This window comes from Gobius niger, assembly GCF_951799975.1.
Source record: "Gobius niger genome assembly, chromosome: 3".
Classification (NCBI taxonomy): domain Eukaryota; kingdom Metazoa; phylum Chordata; class Actinopteri; order Gobiiformes; family Gobiidae; genus Gobius; species Gobius niger.
In genome coordinates this window covers 9,061,350-9,082,778 of record NC_136854.1, presented here as the reverse complement: position 1 = coordinate 9,082,778, position 21,429 = coordinate 9,061,350, and the positions used below count along the sequence as shown (strand labels likewise).

Below are 21,429 nucleotides of genomic sequence, written 5' to 3'. Positions count from 1 at the left end.
TTGTATAAACTACAATGATTATACACATTAGTCACATTTGGCAGTTAGTTGTGATACAGTATAAAATAAAGTATAAGTACAGTTTAAATAAATAAAGTTTCTTCTTTAAAAAAAAACAAAAAAACAACCTATCCCATCGATACCAGCCGTCCCTGTCCCATAGTGTTCTCGTCAAAGACACTTGTCCGGTCGTCTGGAAAGACCTGCTTCCCGTAGATGATCTGGTTGGTGTGAGAAGGCCTTAGCCTTCATGTCTTACCGATCACTTAGAGCCTTTTTACAGGTTTTTTAAAGCAAGGCGTGCTCCCAGGGCGCTGAAGGGGTTGACGGTGGCAGCTCTGACCTCCGCTTGTGACTTCATCCTCTTCCTTTGGTTCCAGCGCAGACATCATCCCAGCCGCTCTAACCGGGAATGACGCGTGAAATCCACCTGTCTGCCGCCGCGCTAATTACTTCTGCGTCTGCGAACGAGAGAGAAAGAGCTCACCGAGACAAGCGCAGAAAATACTAAGCAAAACGTCTGCGCGGGCGGAAACGAGACCTGACTTAGAGTGACAGAAGAATGTGTTGGAAGGAGTCAAATTGGACAAGCAAGACATGGAGAGACTTAACCCCTTACCTCCCACCTGAACCGAGCACATTATCTCCAGTTTGGCTTTACCCCAGTCCAAAAGCTTCTGGAAAAAAGCTGTGAAAATGGCGACAAAACTGAGACGAAAACAATGATGGAAATGTGACAAAAAAGTGAGAAAACATTGACAAAAAAGTGACGAAAAATTGATGAAAAAGTGGCAAAAATGTGACCAAAAAAATGACAAAAAAATGACAATAATGTGACAAAAATGTGATAAAACTTTGACCAAAAAAAAATACAAAAATGTGACAAAAAAATGACCAAAATGTGACTAAAAATGACAAAAAATTGATCAAAAAAATGGACGATAAAATGACAAAAATGTGATTTTTTTTTTTTAACAAAAATATGATACAAATTTGAAAAAAAAAATTGACGAAAAATGACAAAAATGTGACAAATGACAAGTGAGTTGAACACCCAACAAAAAAATGCTAGAAAAAAATCTGATGATGTGAGGAAAAGATCCCCTCGGTTCAGGCGGGAGTTGAGAGGTTAAAGGATATGCTTTGTGATTTGTTTTACTCAGGCTTTTTAAGGGATTTACAGTGCAGGCAAAATGTTCCCAAAAACATGGGTCTGTTGTAAACATGCTTTTCCATACACAGTCCCACCTGGAGGAGATACTGGTACCTTGGTCCTAGTGCGGCTCGTTTGCTCATTTGACTATGAATATTGCAGCTGAAAATAAAAAAAAATCATTCAAGAGAACAAATATGACCTTTTAGAACAAGGTAAAACTGTAATGTAGATAATACAGTGGAAAAAGAGACAAAAGTAGCAAAACCATGCAATCCAAGGTGCTGTGGAGATGGAGCAGGCTTCCAGGGTTCGCCCGGTGCAGATTGCAGCGAGCTTGTGGTCAGAGGGGTTTGAGGTTGATTTCCTCTCCGCGTGTTTGTCCATGCAGGTGGAGCAGGAGCTGCAGGCGCTGAAGAAGCAGCAGGCCACAGAGGCTGAGAGGATGTCCGCTGTGAGCCTGGAGGAGGTCAGCATACTCAGGTACTACCGATACAGCCAATACAGCATACTCAGGTACTACCGATACAACCAATACAGCATACTCAGGTACTACCGATACAGCCAATACAGCATACTCAGGTACTACCGATACAACCAATACAGCATACTCAGGTACTACCGATACAGCCAATACAGCATACTCAGGTACTACCGATACAACCAATACAGCATACTCAGGTACTACCGATACAACCAATACAGCATACTCAGGTACTACCGATACAGCCAATACAGCATACTCGGGTACTATCAATACAGTGAATACAGCATGCTCAGGTACTACCGATACAGCCAATACAGCATACTCAGGTACTACCGATACAGCATACTCGGGTACTACAGATACAGCATACTCGGGTACTACCAATACAGCCAATACAGCATACCTCAGGTACTACCAATACAGCCAATACAGCATACTCAGGTACTACCAATACAGCCAATACAGCATACTCAGGTACTACCAATACAGTGAATACAGCATGCTCAGGTACTACCGATACAGCATACTCGGGTACTACAGATACAGCATACTCGGGTACTACCAATACAGCCAATACAGCATACTCAGGTACTACCGATACAGCCAATACAGCATGCTCAGGTACTACCGATACAGCCAATACAGCATACTCAGGTACTACCGATACAGCCAATACAGCATACTCGGGTACTACCGATACAGCCAATACAGCATGCTCAGGTACTACCGATACAGCCAATACAGCATACTCAGGTACTACCAATACAGCCAATACAGCATACTCAGGTACTACCAATACAGCATACTCAGGTACTACCAATACAGCCAATACAGCATACTCAGGTACTACCAATACAGCCAATACAGCATACTCAGGTACTACGGATACAGCATACTCAGGTACTACAGATACAGCATACTCAGGTACTACCAATACAGCCAATACAGCATACTCAGGTACTACAGATACAGCATACTCAGGTACTACAGATACAGCATACTCTGGTACTACAGATACAGCATACTCAGGTACTACCAATACAGCCAATACAGCATACTCGGGTACTACAGATACAGCATACTTGGGTACTACAGATACAGCATACTCAGGTACTACAGATACAGCATACTCAGGTACTACAGATACAGCATACTCAGGTACTACAGATACAGCATACTCAGGTACTACAGATACAGCATACTCAGGTACTATCAGCCATGTTTCTTACCCTACTTGCCCTGCCCATGATGCAGCAGGCTGGACAGTGCTCAAATACACAAGGACGAGAAGAGAGCGATTGCATCATGTGCAGGGTCCTCTACTTGTTCATGTTGACTTTGGTTTTGTCCTTCATTCTCCTAGTTCTTTGTTATATTGTTAGTACTTACTTGGGCAAAAGAAGCTGATGGTTTTTCAAGTCCCTCTTGTGCGTTACCATGGTGCTGTCGTCCTTCACCACAATGTCTGAACTAATATAAAACAGCAGCTGTGAGGAGAGGCTTGATCAAATCTACACTGACATGGTAAATAGCTTCTTGTTTTAGGGCCATAGGCTGGTAGGCAGTACTATCATACGAGCTAATAACCAGCTGCGCAGGCCATAGGCACCCACCCCATGGGTTCTGCAAGGCCGGAGCTTCCACACAAATCTTTGGGCACCCAGGAAAATTTGCACTGATCAAATAATAATTCTACGACTTCCTTCCTCCCTTCTGCCTAAACAGAATATATTGGCTGTTTCATTCAGTTCCAAAACAGTCTGCCTTGTGTTCTGTAGTGCTTGAGGCAGGCACTTGTGGCTTTTTTTCTTCTTCTTTCCGATTACAGATTAAATCAAGCTGATTTGTTTGAAATGTCCAGGTTGAGACTCCACCGGTAAATGAAACCGTCGCCTATGACACATGGCAATTCCACACAGAAAGGCCCCACCTGGCAGTGTTAATTTATTTTAATCTAGTTGTAGCCTTAGAATTTTTCCATTTAATTGTTGTTGTAATAATTCTATTCAATTTTAGTCCGACTAAAATTGTTTTCCCCTTCAAATTGAATTTCCTTGTGTGGATTACCATACAGTACATTTGTTATGTAAGCAGTGCCTCATTATTCCCCCAGTGTGCTGGTGGTGTTTTTGTTGTCACAGACAGGAGATGCTAACAAGCAGCGCCCTCCATTCAGATGGCATCCTTAACTGTAGAAGAAACTAGATGGAAAAGTATTGTTTTTAAACTACATCTGTTGGCTTAGAAAGTAACAAAACGGGGAGTAAATTGAATCAAGAATAATATTTGCATTTTCGAATGTCCTCCTCTCAATGAACTGTCCGGAAGATGGACAACAGTGGCCCAAAAACCTTCATGAATCACTACTTTGTGCAGCACTTTAGGCAGCGATGGTTGTTTGAAATGTGATTCAGGGACAATACAAATACATTATCCTCTGACTACGCACAACTAAAACATAAAACACTCTCCCAGTTCAACTCTCCTCGAAGTTCACGCAGCAAGGAACGCCCCTCACACAAACACAACCGCTTTACACGAGGAAAAGAGCCACTCTAAGTGCCCACGCTGCAGTTATCTGTCATATAAAAGCATAACAGCAAATAAGGATCCAGGATTGATTTTCGTTATCCTGGAGGGACTAGCTAGTATAAGCCTCATTCGCTTATCATTAAGTTCAACTATTAGCTGCTCCTCTCCCGTTTCTGTCTTGGCAATTCTGAATTACTTTGTAAATTCCATCAACAAGCATTATTTGTCCAGTGCGTTCACCTGACGTTCCTTTCGGCTTTAGTTTGAGGATGATGAACTCCAGAGCAAACATTGAATCAGCCTTCTCTATAACTGTGGTTTGTCAAGGTTTGCTTCTTCATGAGACCACCCAGTGCTATAAAGTAGTACTTGTAATGGAAGCACTTGAAGTATTGAGGAGAATCAAGCTTGTAGGGTTGAACTCTGTCACAAGTGACAATTGGCTGTGTCGCTTCTCGAGTGCGGTGTCCATGCAGTTGTGTTATGACTATTTGTTCGATCGGAGCCTCCACAACTTCAAATTGTTCAATATTTATGACTGTTTCTTTCGATTTGAGCGACACTACTGTCAGGAAGCTCACTGCCACCGGCATCCCTCGCCGCTCCATCATCTCTCACTTCTATCTCGCCTCCAGCACACACTGCATGCCCGTGCACAGGGCGAGGGGGTCTTGAGCACCTGCCCCTTTTGCTCCATGTCCCTGAAGTGCCCTTTTCCCTTCATACCTTTTATTTATTTGTTTTATAGTTTGTTTATCCAAAGCTTTGCCAGGGTCCTTATCATTGGTTTTGTCCCAATAAGCCTTATTTGCTTATATTAATAAATCAAATCAGAAATGAACCTGCCCTGTGAACATGTTAGTTCATCGTGTGTTTTCAACGCTCCGCCCTCCGGCCCTGCAGCAGCAGAGAGCGGCGCTCAGACAGGAGGAAGGGCATCTCCTGCACAGAACAACGATCTCCACACCTGGTGCTTCAGATCGCTCTTTATTTTGTATCAGTCGGCCTCATAATCACGGACCCATGAGGTCAATAAGCGACAGTTTTGTACGATCTAAAAAATAAACCTTGTGTCACACGCGAGTGCCGTTTATCGCGGCTCAGCTCTATTAAGAGAACATAGAGTTCAGCTCTATGTTCTCTTAAAACAACGTGAAGCTCACGGCCAGACATTCTCAATAGTTTGTTCTTTTCTTAAGCCCCTGTTTTCAGCCGAAGCCCAGAGAAGAGAGAGACATGAGGGAGACAGTGTGAAAGTCTGTGTTTCTGCAGGGGCGCTGTTAAGACACTTGTGGCCTGGGGCAGATGCCCTCTGCAAAGTACCCCACGAGCAAAAGATACTGGCAAGACATAGTAGTAATAAACTGAAAAAATAATAGCAGTTGGCTTTCCCCAAATCTATATTTTTAGCGCCTATACAGCTCCTTTTACTTTTGTATGAAATAAATAAATAAAATTGATTTGAAATAAATGTGATTGTGATTAGAATTTAGGAGGAGCGGGAACGGCCGGTTTGTCAGGGGTCACGGGGGGAGGGGCAGAGCCTTAAACATGAACAGTACCAAAGTTTGATGGAGTTGTAATGTCTCTCTTATCTGTCATAAAAGGAGAGGAGCCTACTCGCTCGCCTTCACACTAACTGGAACGAGGAGGAGATGTGTTGTTCTTCTGCTGCTCAACCTGTGGCTTTGTGTCTGTCACATACATTTCATTTACAAGTCAATGCACAGCGGCACGTGCAAAGCTTGTGATGTGCTGTGTTTAAATTATTTTCGAGAGCTTAAAGCAGTACTAAGTAACTTGTTTACCTAATAAAACCAAGTCTTTATGGGGTGATTGGGGGGGGTCTTTCATCTCCCCCTTGTGTCTCTGGCCAGACAACCACAATTGCAACTTTCCCTGCTCTGACCCGGGGCACCAATACACACTATTAGAATCAGAAGAAGCTAACAGGCTAACAGGCAAAGCTAACTGCGGGCTAGCTCCACTTAAACAGTATTTACAGCCAAGTTTGTGTGACAAAAATGATCTCGATTGTGAAATTGGATGTACAATATCCCTCTCTCCTTTTGTCTTTTCTGTCAGTGTAGTATTTACTCTCACGGACAATTAATGAGTAAAAAAACGCAACACTGCAGTGGCGCTTTTGGCCTCTAGGAGCATGAGTACTGCTTTAAACCAGCGTATTCCGATCTGTAGTTACAGTGGTTTAACCTTTTTAGCTGCCATCTTAGGGTTCGGGTTAGGGTTCTTTTCTCCAGTGTGATGCCTCATATAAAATATAAAAAAACATCAAATATATTGTAGTCGTGATATTTCTTTTTTTATATGGTGATATACAGGGCGGACTGGGACTGAAAAAGGGCCCTGGACTCTAACCAGCCCAGCCCAAATTAGACACAGACACATACATTTTAACCTCTTAACCGAGTGCATTTTGTCCAGTTCAGCTTTACCCAAATCTAAAAGCTTCTCGACTGGAGAGCAACAGTGTAACGCCTCATTTGAAAGCTAAGGCCTACAAAAGTGATTGTAACTTTTTGTCACTGCATTTTTGTCACAGTTTGGTCATGTTTTTGTAGGGTTTTTTTTCATAACTTTTTTTGTGTTGCTTTTTGGAGTGTTTTTGTCACATTTTTTGTGACTTTTTTGTTGCTTTCCCAGCACATTTTTGTTCCGTTTTCTTCCTTCTTTTCGTGGCTATGTTGATGCTTGTCTTTTAAGCTTTTAGATTTGGGTACAGCTCGAGTTGCAAGAGATTAAGGAGAAAATTGGGCAAACTGGTGGCCCTAAAGCCAGTGGCCTTTCTGTGCTCTTCCAGATTATAGGACATATGGACATTATTTTAATGCCGTTAAAGTTGGGGTACGTGACCGATCACCCAAAACTTGAGGAGGGGTACACGGCTCCAAAAAGTTTGAGAACCATTTTACTAACCTATTGTGTATGTATGTGCTCATGCATTCCCAGGCAGAAAATCGAGGACTTGGAAGCCGAGAGACAGCGCTTGGAACAGCAAAACAACGATCTGGAAATGCGGCTAGAGAAACACACTTTACAGGTGGGTTAGACGGCAGACTCTTCACCCCCCCACACAAACACTCACACTCCGACTGCAGCGCGTGATGGATCTCCACGTCTGCCACAAAGGAACCAATTTGATAAACCCCGCGGGCAGGAGGCTAGTCCCTTTGACAGCTCCCATTGATCCAGAAATGCTCGCCCGCACGTGTCTGTGCCGGGCTCTATCGGGCCCAGGTGTGATTTCAACGATGTCCAAAGGGAGAAGAAGAAAAAAAACAAACTAGCGGGCGCTGGATTAAAGCCGTGCCATTGTGGTCCTATTGGCTAAAGGGATTAAGCGCTGAACGGAGCAGAGATAAATCAGCAGTACTGTCCCGTAGCGGCTCCACCGTTAGACCATGTCCCCCTCGCTATTGTAAAGTGTCGACTTCAATCATCTGAACCAAAAGCTGTCAGGCCGGGACAGATTGACTTGTACGATATGAAAAGGAGAGAAAAAAAATAAAATATATATACAGTACATGAATAAATATGAATATAAATGAGGAAATAGTTGTTATGGGTCTCATTTATCTTATCGAACATGTTTTCCGGATTTAGGGATGCACCAATACCACTTTTTCTAAAACCGATACGAGTTCTTTGATGTAAGTTCTTGCCAATACCGATACGAGTACAAGGCATTATCTTCAATTATTTCATCCCCCTACATTTTCCAACAATGTCTTAATGTGTAGAATGAGTTCAGACCTGTTCACCACAACTGCCTCTAAAATCCTGCACTGTCACTCAAAAAGGTGCTAATTCGGGTCCGAAGTGCCGTCATGCATGAGCTTAATATAGAAGGTGCAGCTACACATAAGACCTGAGGTGACAGTAGTGAGTATAAAATGACAAACTTGCATCTAGCCCCTTTAAGTAATAATAATAATAATAATGCCTTACACTTGTAATGCGCTTTACAAGCCTGTATTACCAAGTTTCTCAAAGCGCTACATTGTCGTCATTATTCATTCACTCCATACTCGGTGGTGATAAGCTACTGTTGTAGCCACAGCTGCCCTGGGGTAAACTGACGGAAGCGAGGCAACCAGTCTGCGCCATCGGCCCCTCCGACCACCACCAACCACTCACTCACACACCACATTCACCCCAGGCTTCCTGGTGTTACCAAACGGTCTCCCATCCAAGTACCGACCAGGCCCTTCCCTGCTTAGCTTCCAAGATCTGACGGGATTGGGCATAGCAAAGGCGGTATGGCCAAGTAGGCTCCACTTTTAAGAGAAGTTATATCAAAATTGTACAGATGCCATTTTATTATTTTATTATATAATTTTTCATTTTTGTTGCAGTGTCCATCATAGACAGAACAGCCCATGTCCAAAAGCTCCTCAATGCCTGTGCTTTATTCATTTATGTATTTTTTATTTAACAATAGTATTGAGATGGTTACTTATTACTGCAGCTAAATGGTCTTTTCACCTTCACTACAACTCTGTGTAGATTTTCTTGTGTGTTTGTAGCAACTTAGCGAGTTGCTACAGCCTTTTGATTGTTTTCGCTCAATGTAAACATGCTGTATCGCTTTCATTTTGATTTTCTGAGTACTTTTTAGTCGCTGGATTAGTTTTTCAGATGAATTAAAACCTGGGCATAAAACGACGTAAGAATCGCCGAAACTGTTAGCTGCGAGTTAGCGGCTAGTTAGCAACATTAGCAACATTAGCCTGTATCTAGTAAACAGTGCAGACTCCACGCTGCAGCACTAACAACATTTAGCTCTGGTGAAATCCAGCACAGACTCTGATTTAGAGAGTGTCGTCTGTATTAAAGTCAGCTCTATGTGGAATGTTGGATTTACACTTAACAATTCTCCAGTTTGTTGTTAATTTCTCTCCTCAGTGGAGAGCTGCGTCCTGTAGGAGCACCGGCCCCATTAATGAGTACGAGTATGAGTACAAGCATGTGGTATCAGCCAGATACCCGATACTGGTATCTGTATCGGTATCTTAGTTTTAGTTTTAGCAGTCAATCGCCATGTTAAGGTCAAAGAAGGCTTTCAATTTTCTGCCGAAAAGAAAGAGGGGAAGAAACTACTACAAACACCACCACGACTACCACTAAAAATGATCATTTGAATTTGAAGGGATACAGAGCGGGAAAAAGTAAATCCACAAAATAGGACAGAGAACAAGCATAAATGGGTTTCATTAGTTAGTTAATAAATGCATTTGTTGTAAGTCAGTGTGTTCCGCTCATCCATGGCTGAACAGAGCAATGTCAGCAATGGCGCCCCGAGATGGCTCACTGTTGGCACCCCGCCAACCCTAATTCTTGTTTTCTCTCTATATTTCCCAGTATGTTCCAAGTACAGTGAGGTGCTTTAAAAGGAGCATTGAGTTTGCCTTATTCTTAATAGAGTCGCTGACGAGTGCTAATGACACACGCTCCTGATGCTTTGTGGATGTGATACAGAAAACCTCCACTTCCGCTTTGTCCTTCGCTGGGCGTGATCGACGAAGGATCCGCTGTTCTGATCCCTATGAGCTCATGACATGAAGTTCTAATTTTACACAAAAGTGGAGAGTCACAAAATCAAAATTCCTTATACTTTTTAGCCATGAGGGGGCAGTGCACGCACAGTTTAGACGGTTTTAGCTTGTATACTGTATGTGCACAATGCACTTGTTTACACTAAAATGACAAAAAATGAAGTAGGAACAGCAGATAGCACTCTAACTCTAAATCATCAGATATACAGTTTATCAACAGAGAAAAGTTGATTTGGTCTTTAGTTGCTCTTCAAATATTGCATGGAGTCGCCATTTGTCCTCAGCTTCAATGAGACTTTGTAAATCGAGACCCATTTTTTTCTCCACGTAAGTAGCACCTTCAGACGCTACATTTTGTTGTCTTGTTCTTAACAATGTTTTGGAGTTTTTTTTCAGTATTTACAGTTTCTATCCTCAGTCATTGAGTTTCGAATCAAGATCCAAAATCACCTCTGAAAACTCTTTGTATTTAATATGTGTACAAAAATACATACATTTAACCCAGACTCTAACCATTATTATTATTCGGGCGTTAAAAATATAAACAATTTTGGCCAGTTTCAACCATAAAATGCCTTATTTTCACCTGCAGCGTCTCACCTTACACACATTAGGGGCTTCTCTAATTGCTTACTTTTGATAACTCACTGAAATAATTGCTTTGTGTCTGGGAGCATGGTTGGCATCCGTGGCATTATTTGTTTATTTCTCACAGTTTTCTGACAGTTCCTTTTGTATATGGAGGACCGTGGCTGCCAAAACTATAAATATATACATAAATAAATAAATAAATAAATAAATTTAAAAAAGATAAAATTTGCAAAGAAATGCGTGCAATTATGAGAATAAGTGCATTTATTTCTGTATTTATTTATTTATATATTTATTTATTTCTGTATTTAATTATTTATTTACATATTTATTTATTTTTGTATTTATTTATACATTTATTTCTGTATTTCTCTATTTATTTCTCTATTTCTGTATTTATTTTTGTATTTATTTATTTATTTATATATTTATTTATTTCTCTATTTATTTATTTATTTCTCTATTTATTTATTTATTTTTGTATGTATTTATTTATTTCTCTATTTATTTATTTATTTCTCTATTTATTTTTTTATTTATGCATTTATTTATTTATTTCTGTATTTATTTATTTATTTCTGTATTTATTTATTTATTTCTGTATTTATTTATTTATTTCTGTATTTATTTCTGTATTTATTTCTGTATTTCTCTTAATGAGATGCAAATCATGGGGTGGGTCGGGATGCCTCTGCTGTAAGCTCATTGGTCAATCTTTTTCCTTGCTCCAGAGCTTGTCCAGCATAGACGGCCATGTTGAGATCACTGTGTTCTCGCTATAGCCATGTCAGAACGAAAAAAAAAAAAAAGCATTCTTCCATATGCAGCAATTGCATTGTGTGTGTGTTTTTTAAACAAATAAGTAAATTATCCTTTGCTCTGGGTCGCTGAACAGCCTCCATTTTGGAGTGGTGAACGGTTGCATGTTGGACCTCAAGCATATCTAGTTGGGGACTGCTGTGCTATGTTCTAATGAGCTGAGAAGACTGGCGGACAGGAGAATCTGTAGTGTTGACTATATTATTTTCCGTTTGGATCAGTTACGTAAAGTCCCGTCGCCAGACGTCAGTCTTAAGGCGGCATTAGTACTACTATAAAGAACATATTTTTCGGTATTCGCGTAGCCCTGGCGCACACTGATCATTACATTAAACATAATCAACAGCAAATATGACCAGACCAACTACAGCTGTAACATCAGTCCTCGTGGCGGAAACGTCAGTAGGCCTACATGCGTTTCTCCGAGCTGAGCCTCCTCATCAACACATCCTTCTACTCAAACTTGAACTTATGAGTGAGGTCCTTTTCAAAAGCAGCTGAATGAGCTGGGCCTTGCGTCTGTGCAGAATACTGCGCCGATGCAACGAAAACACGTTTCCGAGCGTGGAAAACGACCGGGCTCTGGGGCTGTAGAACGAGCGCCTGCACCCCCACACTCCCCTCCACACTCCCCCCACACACACCCCCACACTCGCGCCACCGTTTGTACCATGAATATGGCTCGGTCAGTGCTGTGGCCGCGTCCACTTTTCAGTCTCTCTCAGCCTTCACTAAAGCTCCAGTGTCTGAGTGTAAAACGCACACTTCGAACGCGGGGACTTTTCGGCTTCAGCGCTTTGTAGTAAAACACACACGAGCACCTGTCACTGCCTTTGCCTCTCACGAGCATCGTGGACTCTCGGGGCGGAGGATGATCGTTGATGCCCCTCTATCATATCACCTATATTTTATTTTGTGCCCAGACAACACGGGAGCCGTGCGCAATTGCGCACGAGCGCAGCTTGGAAGGAACCGTGCCAGAGAAAGAGAGAGAGGGATGAAATGCCGCCTCCGTGCTAGAGGAGGAAATAGTTAGGCTACTTGTTGTGGAGTTTGGGCTGGTCTCTAATCGGGCAGAAAGCGCGAAAGTAACACTGTGCAATTGAGTGATCTTTGCCCAATTTATAGTGGTTTGTAGTGGGCACACGCATCTTGACAGCATGGCGCTTCTCAGCGCACGCCTGTAATGTACATGTACGCACTTTGCGCGAGAGCTCGTCGCGTGCGGTGTATTAAACCGATTGAAAGCGCAAAGTAACACTTCGCACATGAGTGATACGTATCTTGGCCCGGTTTGTCGTGGTTATCCGGCCATCCTGCATGTTTTCTAGTGGTTATACCCGTCGCTATGGGCTGGCCATACGGGGCCATGCCCGCCCCCCCTGACACAGATGTGGTGTAGTAGACTACGTGATACGCAGACATACGCTGTATAACCACGAAGAAGGCCTGCAGAACTGCTGTATAACCACTACAAATTGGGCAAAGATCACTCATTTGCACAGTGTTACTTTCGCGCTTTCTGCCCGATTAGACCAGCCCAAACTCCACAAGTAACCTAACTATTTCCTCCTCACGGAGAGAGAGGACCGGCGGCATTTAATGCATGTAGGCCTACTGACGTTTCCGCCACGAGGACTGATGTTACAGCTGTAGTTGGTCTGGTCATATTTGCTGTTGATTATGTTTAATGTAATGATCAGTGTGCGCCAGGGCTACGCGAATACCGAAAAATCTGTTCTTTATAGTAGTACTAATGCCGCCTTAAGACTGACGTCTGGCGACGGGACTTTACGTAACTGATCCAAACGGAAAATAATATAGTCAACACTACAGATTCTCCTGTCCGCCAGTCTTCTCAGCTCATTAGAACATAGCACAGCAGTCCCCAACTAGATATGCTTGAGGTCCAACATGCAACCGTTCACCACTCCAAAATGGAGGCTGTTCAGCGACCCAGAGCAAAGGATAATTTACTTATTTGTTTAAAAAACACACACACAATGCAATTGCTGCATATGGAAGAATGCTTTTTTTTTTTTTTCGTTCTGACATGGCTATAGCGAGAACACAGTGATCTCAACATGGCCCTCTATTCTGGACAAGCCCTGGAGCAAGGAAAAAGATTGACCAATGAGCTTACAGCAGAGGTATCCCGACCCACCCCATGATTTGCATCTCATTAAGAGAAATACAGAAATAAATACAGAAATAAATACAGAAATAAATAAATAAATACAGAAATAAATAAATAAATAGAGAAATAAATAAATAAATACAGAAATAAATAAATAAATGCATAAATAAAAAAATAAATAGAGAAATAAATAAATAAATAGAGAAATAAATAAATACATACAAAAATAAATAAATAAATAGAGAAATAAATAAATAAATAGAGAAATAAATAAATATATAAATAAATAAATAAATACAAAAATAAATACAGAAATAGAGAAATAAATAGAGAAATACAGAAATAAATGTATAAATAAATACAAAAATAAATAAATATGTAAATAAATAAATAAATACATAAATAAATAAATATATAAATAAATAAATACAGAAATTAATGCACTTATTCTCATAATTGCACGCATTTCTTTGCAAATTTTATCTTTTTAAAATTTATTTATTTATTTATTTATTTATGTATATATTTATAGTTTTGGCAGCCACGGTCCTCCATATTTGTACTCTTACTTGGGTAATCAATTGGATGACTTCTCTTGACTTCTTCGACTTGAGTAAACCCGTTGCTCTCCCCGCCCCGTCAGAAAGTTGCTCAGTTAAAGAAAGCCGCCCACTTGTTCTCAGTGTGACTCTGATGGAGCAGGAGAAGCCTGAGCTTTTAACACAGCGGTCCTTCACTCGGCCTCAGGCCTGTGGAGCTCTGTGTCGCAGCTTTAGTGCACTCAACTCAACCACTGCCCAGCGACACTCAGGTTTGTATGGTTTATCGCAAATGGCCAGGAAATCTCTCAGATATTAGATTGACTGATATAATCAAAATTGACTTTAATTTACTGAATTGTCGTGCAGGGTACGGGGGAGCTGCTGTTAGCTGCTCATAATGAACTTAAGACTGAAGACTAGGGCTGTGCTCAAGCATTTATATCCTATTGACAATATATTGTCTATATAAAGGTGCTCTTCATACAAGACCATTTTCCCTGATATTTGAAGCACCACAGCGTATTCTATGTTATAGCTATGGACACATGCTATGGCTCGTTTGAAAGGTGAGACTCTAAGCTCTCCGGCGGTACAAACAGTTTAATTCTACGTGCCTCGTTTCCTGAGAAATCTAAGCTAAACAGAGGCTAATTTTGATTAGATTCAGAGATAATTAGTGTTTTATGAAACAATCTCCTTTCTCTCCTCTCTGGACGGACACTAATGTTATGTGAAGAGGCAAATGCCTAAATAAAGTCGTTTCAAGTACAATTTTCAACGACAACATTGTTGACACGTTTTGAAACACTGTGTGTTATTGATCTCCTTCGCTTATTATGGTGTGAGCATTTAAACAACCTTGTTCTCGGATTGAAGACTTTAACAGGATGTTTCTCAGTTGTCCTTGGACTGATTTTAACCATTTAAAAACTCAGAGAAATGTTGAAATCTCAACTGTTTCGATCTGTACATGGGAAGCCGCTCTGCTCCAGAGAGCGAGAGAGAAGTGTCGGGTTTACAGCTGTTCACTACACAACACCACGCCCCTTCAGACTAAAAAAAAAAGCAATAATGTATGAAATGTCCAGACCGTGACTCTTCACAAGTTTTTGATCGTCATTTATTTCACTTCTGTTCATCACAGGGCTACCAACATCACACATAACCCACCTGCAAAACACACCTGTTTTTTGGCACTCAATGTGTTAACACCTCAAAGGCCTCTAAATGGTCTCTCAGTAGTTCTGTAGGCGACACAATCATGGGGAAGACTGCTGACTCGACAGTTGTCCAAAAGACGACCATTAACATCTTGCACAAGGAGTACATGACACAAAAGGTCATTGCTAAAGAGGCTGTTCACAAAGCTGTGTCCAAGCACATTAAAAGAGGCGAAGGGAAGGAAAAGAGAGGATTATGAAACGAAACCCATTCAAAAATGTGGCGGAGATTCACAAAGAGTGGACTGCAGCTGGAGTCAGTGCTTCAATAATCACCACGCACAGACGTATGAAAGACATGGGTTTCAGCTGTCGCATTCCTTGTGTCACTCTTGAACAAGAGACAGAAGCGTCTCGCCTGGGCTAAAGACAAAAAGGACTGGACTGCTGCTGAGTGGTCCAAAGTTCTGTTCTCTGATGAAAGTCAATTTAGCATTTACTTTGGAAATCAAGGTCCCAGAGTCTGGGGGAAGAGAGGAGAGCCACAGAATCCACGCTGCTTGAAGTCCAGTGTAATGTTTCCACAATCAGTGATGGTTTGGGGCCATGTCATCTACTGCTGTTGGTCCACGGGTTTTCTGAGATCCAGGGTCAACACAGCCGTCTACCAGGAAGTTTTAGATGACTTCATGCTTCCTGCTGCTTATGGAGATGCAGATTTCATCTTCCAACAGGACTTCGCACCTGCACACAGTGCAAAGCTACCAATACCTGGTTAAAGGACCATGGTATCCCTGTTCTTTATTGGTCAGCAAACTCGCCTGACCTATGGGGCATTGTGAAGAGGAAGATGCGATACGCCAGACCCAACAGTGCAGAAGAGCTGAAGGCCACTATCAGAGCAGCCTGGGCTCTCATAACACCTGAGCAGTGCCACAGACTGATCCACTCCATGCCACGCCGCAGTCATTCAGGCAAAAGGAGCCCCAGCTAAGTATTGAGCTGTACATGCTCATACTTTCCATATTCATACTTTTCAGTTGGCCGACATTTCTAAAAAAAAGACTTTGTATTGGTCTCAAGTAATTTTCTGAGATACTGAAATTGGGATTGTCATTAGTTTTCAGCTATAAACATCAAAATAAAAGAAATAAACACTTCATTACACACATTACTCTGTGTAATGAATGGATAATAAATACAAGTTTCACTTTTTGAATGGAATTACTGAAATAAATCAACTTTTTCATGATATTCTAATCATATGACGAGCACCTGTATGTATCATTTTGATCTTTATTTTCGTCATCATCTTCATCATTACCATCTCCAGCATGATCTTCATTATCATCGTCATCATCATCATAATTATCTTTATCATCTTTGTCTTCATAATTGTCGTCATCATAATTTCCAATATTCATCATTATCTTCATTATCCTTGTTATTATCTTCATTATAATTATCTTTATCTTCTTCGTCAGCATCTTCAAGATTATCTTCATCATCATCTTGTAACATATTTAACTTGTCTTGGATTCTTTCCAAAATTCTTCCAAACAAGAAATACATCGTTTTTGTTCTCGAAGTGATCGCCCAACCGGAAACCTCTGTTGCTCATATGCTTTGTTTTTCCGAACATTTTAGCTCAGCATTTATTCTCTCTCTCACGGAATACGACTTCATATCATCAGACAACTAATGTTGGTGAATCATGACTCAGAGTTGTTGTACGTTTTCTGCTTAAACTGGCAGTGACTCGTATTTACCTCCCCCGACTCCTCCGTTCACCACTTTAATGAAACGTCTCCAGCCCTGCGCTCCACAGCCTTCACCCTGTGGGAAAATGAACCGGGACTGAAATGGGAACTAAACCAGGGTAAAACCAGATTAAGGAGAGACGCTGCAGGCGAATAGGGGAAATAAATCACAAGTAGAGATATACATTTTGAAACCTTTGCTGTAGATTACTGACATAAATATGAGGAAAACTGTATTCCATGTTTTCTGTCATTTTATGTTTTTATCAAAAGATGAGGCTTTTGGGGTTTATTGGCCAAAATTGTCTATTTTTTTGCGACAAAATCTAAATAATGTATAATAAAGATTCTGGATCGTGTTTTGTTATAGAATGAGATAGTTATTAGTGAGTTTGTGGTGTTTAAAATTCAGTAAATCAGGCTAGGAATAGGACCAACTAACGATTATAGATACTTTAAAGTCTCTACCACTGAACTTTGCTCAAAGCTGCACGTAAACACAAGTTTCTATCAACAGGCACAGACTGGGACTTTATCGGAGCTTGGATCTGCGTATGTGCAGATGTAGAAAAGGGAATTGTAATATTTGGATTGTGGAGATATTTCAGTTGACAAAACCTCATAAAACAACATCATACAATTACAGAACTAAGTGCAGTAAACATTTTTATATCTAAATGAATGCAGGCTTGAATCCTTGTTTTTCCATTACCTTCACTGTCAAATGGTACAAATGTTCCGGTTGCAGAAGATAAATTGAAATAGCAAATAGCATATTGTTCATGATATTGCAAAGTCACTCTGTTCCTTCTCCATTCCCTCTTCATACTCTCTCAGTTGTGCGTTTTCTGCTAAAACTGGCAGTGACTCGGATCCTTTAACTCCCCTGACTCCTCTGTACAAGCACTTTAATGAAACGTCCACAGCCCTGCCTTTACCCTGCGCAGGACTTAACCACAACTTTTGCTCTTTTGACTTTTCAAAGCTTTTTTAGCATGTTACAATGTTGTTCTCTCATCAAAATCAGTCATTCACCCATGTTTGAGTAATCTTTTTTATTTTTATTTTCCTATATTGCTCCTCCATCTATACGATTGATGGATTCACTGCAATTATCCATTGACTGGGTTTACACAGTCTCTCCTGTATCATTTCTCTCTTTGGAGGAGAAAAATTGACTGCAGATCAGCATAGATGTTTGTGAGCGTGGTCAACATGACTCTCTGCGACTGTCTTGGGAAAACTCACCGGCACTGAGAATTATATCAAAATGAGGTAAAAACATTGTGTAGTGTGTGTGCTCAGTTTAAAGGCCTATTCCAGTTCTTGCAGGTTGTTCTTTACGCCACAGCAGAACTTTGTTCGGCAGAGCTGCGAGAACACTTTGTTGTGATTGGCTGGATTTTTAGTGGGCGGGGTTAATTTGCCAGAACCGGGAAGTGCGAATGCAATGTTTACTCCTAGCACCGGTGTGGAAGAAAAATTGGCAAAAAATTGCTGGCGAGAAATCGCGGATGTTTTGGGCAAGAACGAAGAGGAAAGCAGAAGAGCCTGACTAGTTTCATTTCTGTCATTTCTTGTTTGTTTTGGCTGCTGAAGCGGGGCGTGGCAGCTTGGCAGCAGCATGTCTTATGGAGTATGAGATGTCAGAGCCCAGACGAACTTTGTTGTTCTTTTTGCCTCAAGATCAAGAACAAAGTTGTGGAGTATGAAAAGGCCTTAAGAGGTCATTTTTTCCGATTGCATTAGCTGCTTATCATAACACTGATCTTACTTTTACAGTTCATCTTTTAGATCAATAAATCAATGGTTTTGTATTGCACAATATCACAACAGGAGTTGCCTCACAGGGCTGCACTAAATATTAAAGCAATGAAACAAAACCGTAAACAAGACAATTTAACTGCATTTATCTTGTAGTTTTTGGATTTGTGAAATTTCAATAACTTCATGGAAAAGTGGTAACCTCCACAAACATCCAATTTCTGATGTCCGGACAGGACTGGGTTGGTTGAGGTGAGTCCAGTTCATGACATTTGAAAATCTATACACTGATGGATAGTTCCTGGATGACTGAGAGCCCATTGTGCTGTATGGAAAACCCCTGTTCGAAAGTCTGAACAAATCACAAATCTTTCTAAACTCTTGGTAAATCGTGACTCTTTCCGCATTCATCCATCAAACTTGTCGTTTTTTTCTGCCTGTAAACTGGCCGCGGCTCAGATCCCTCACCTCCCCTGGGTGCCCCTGTACGAGCGTTTTAATGAAACTCCACTGCCATCACACTGCGGGCGTCTCCCCAAGATCCACGGCATCTCGAGCGTGACGGGGCGATTTTGGCCCCATTTCCAGTCCTCCGTACCCCGGTCGTGAGAGGCAGGTGCTCCCTCCCTCCCTCACCCGCGGGCCCGTGGTCAATGGCCTGGTCCCCCGCTTGTACCAGTTAATTTTTATGGAGCGGTCACGGTTTGGCGCGCAGACAGTACGGACGTGAGTAGCCGCAGGGGCAGGCTTTTAAGAAAGAAAAAGAGTCTGGGAGTGAGGGGGATAGTGCTAGATAAATTCTAATTGGGTTTTTTATTATATATATCTTGCTCTGGTGATGGGACGCGTTTGGAAGGCAGTTGGGTAGATTGACTGGTGAGGATCCATCCACTGTGTGCCAGTGAAAGCCCAGTGGCCAAGTAACATGGGGTTTTGAGGGACTACAAACCCATATTCAGAGTTGGATCGTTCGGACATGGATTTTGGCACTTAATTGTATGCCAGTATCTAGGGCTGCGTCTGAAACCATCAAATTATAGCCTCTAAGCACTAACACTAGCAACTAACTCCTTAACCTTCATGGGGTCGACTGTTAGATCTCTATGCAGTTAGTGAACTAGAGCTTCAGCAGCATTTTGAACAATCCGTCCGTCCTTAAACAGGGGAAAGGGAAGTGACATCACCAACAGCTGTTTTTCTTCTTCTTTAAAGTTGTTGGTGGAGTGCAGGCCAAACAAAAGTGCATGTCGCCCCCTACTGTACAGTGTCCAACAACAACATAGTGTCCAAACAAAAACGTTTAAGGAGAAAAAAAAATCCTAATGATCCATACATTTCCCTTTAGTGTTATTTTATTTCAACAGCTGTTTCATAAAGCTACAGCAGCAAATGATCCATGTGGCTTAAGTTTACTAAATGAAAACAAAAGCATTTAATCCATTTAATGAGGTTACTCTTTAACACTGACATTTGACTGAGCTGTGGTGCCGACAACATGTATTTCGTCACTTTTATAAAGTTTGGCTTGTGCAGAATCTTATATTTTTATTATTAAATGTGCTTCTGTCAATCAACAGTGGTTGCGCATGAATCACTCGAGGGTGGGGGCGAGGGGGTGGGGGGATTGGCTTATGGGATGGCACATAGCTCCTTATCACCGGTTAGTTAGCATCAGAGGTCCCTATGCTAAAGTGGCTATGATAGTTAGCCTCGAGCCTCCTTTTCCTCACTGACAGCCCAATTCGGAAGCATCTTATCATGGCGGACGCTGACGCACATCCGGTTTGGCGTAGGAGCTCTTACCAATCTGCTCGTTTCGGACGCAGCAAAGGGATGCACCAATAGCACTTCTAAAAAAATCGATGGGAGTACTTTGATTTGAGTACTTGCCGATACTGAATACCAACATGAGTACAAGGCATTTTCTTCAAACATACTTTTTGTGTGTGTTTAGATGGTTTATAACTTTTTACACAGCAGATTGGTTAGTAATTAGTTACATTTTCCTGAGAAAAGTACACTTTTAAGAGAATCAGAGTTGTACATAATATTTTTAGTTCATTTATTTTTCATTCAATATCATTTTATCATTGTTTTCCAAGGCTTAATGTTGTCATTCTTTTCCTGGGTCTAACTTTGTTGATTTATAAAGATGAACATTATAAGAGATGGTTTAGGTCCACACTGTACATCAGCGATCCCCAACCAGGACCCTTGGGGGTACTTATGCACTTGGCAGGGGGTACTAGGAATCTATTATAGAAAACGCTATCTCAATGGCCGCCGCCTGGGCGCCGCCATGTTTATTTCCCATACCGACTTTGAAGCTAAGCAGGGACGGGCCTGGTTAGGACTGGGATGGGAGACCGTTTGGGAACCTGGCGACAGTAGTGAGTGTGTGCGTGGTTGGTGGTGGGGGCTGATGTGCGCAGTGGACTGAATGAATACTGCAACAAATTGTACACCGACGAGCGTCTGGAAAAGCGCTATATAAGACTTGCCATGTTCATTTCCCACAAATCCGCGGGCGGCCCCACGTCACCGTCCCACCGGCCGCGGGCATTGGTCACGGGTCCATATGGACCGTGGTGCTGCTGTCCGAGGACAACCCACCGTCACAACAACGCGAGTGCACGAGATCTGACTGCCGTGCGTGTGTGTGTGTATGTGTGCGTGCGCGCATCCTAACAGGGCGATGTGTGTCATCGTCACTCACCCTAAACTGCAGCTGCAGACGCTCCGCAGGTACAGGTACATCCTCCAAAACACATCTACGCGTCTTTGTTTAAGTTTCTCCTGCAGTGACCGAGGCTGTGGTTCATTACAGATCCAGTGCTGTCATGTCAGAAGCTCAGACACATGCGTAAGATCCAATCCTGGTCATATTCCGTCTCCAAAGTTTTGTCTC

General features: G+C 41.8%; 1 protein-coding gene across 1 annotated transcript in view; it reads left to right on the top strand.

Annotated features, from left to right (window-relative positions):
* Positions 1-21,429, top strand: part of mad1l1 (mitotic arrest deficient 1 like 1) — a 135,022-nt gene that overhangs the window by 49,350 nt on the left and 64,243 nt on the right. Inside the window, exons 14-15 of the mRNA XM_079552627.1 lie at positions 1,545-1,636; positions 7,143-7,233. Coding sequence (XP_079408753.1) covers positions 1,545-1,636; positions 7,143-7,233 — 183 coding nt within the window. The remainder of the gene's footprint in view (positions 1-1,544; positions 1,637-7,142; positions 7,234-21,429) is intronic.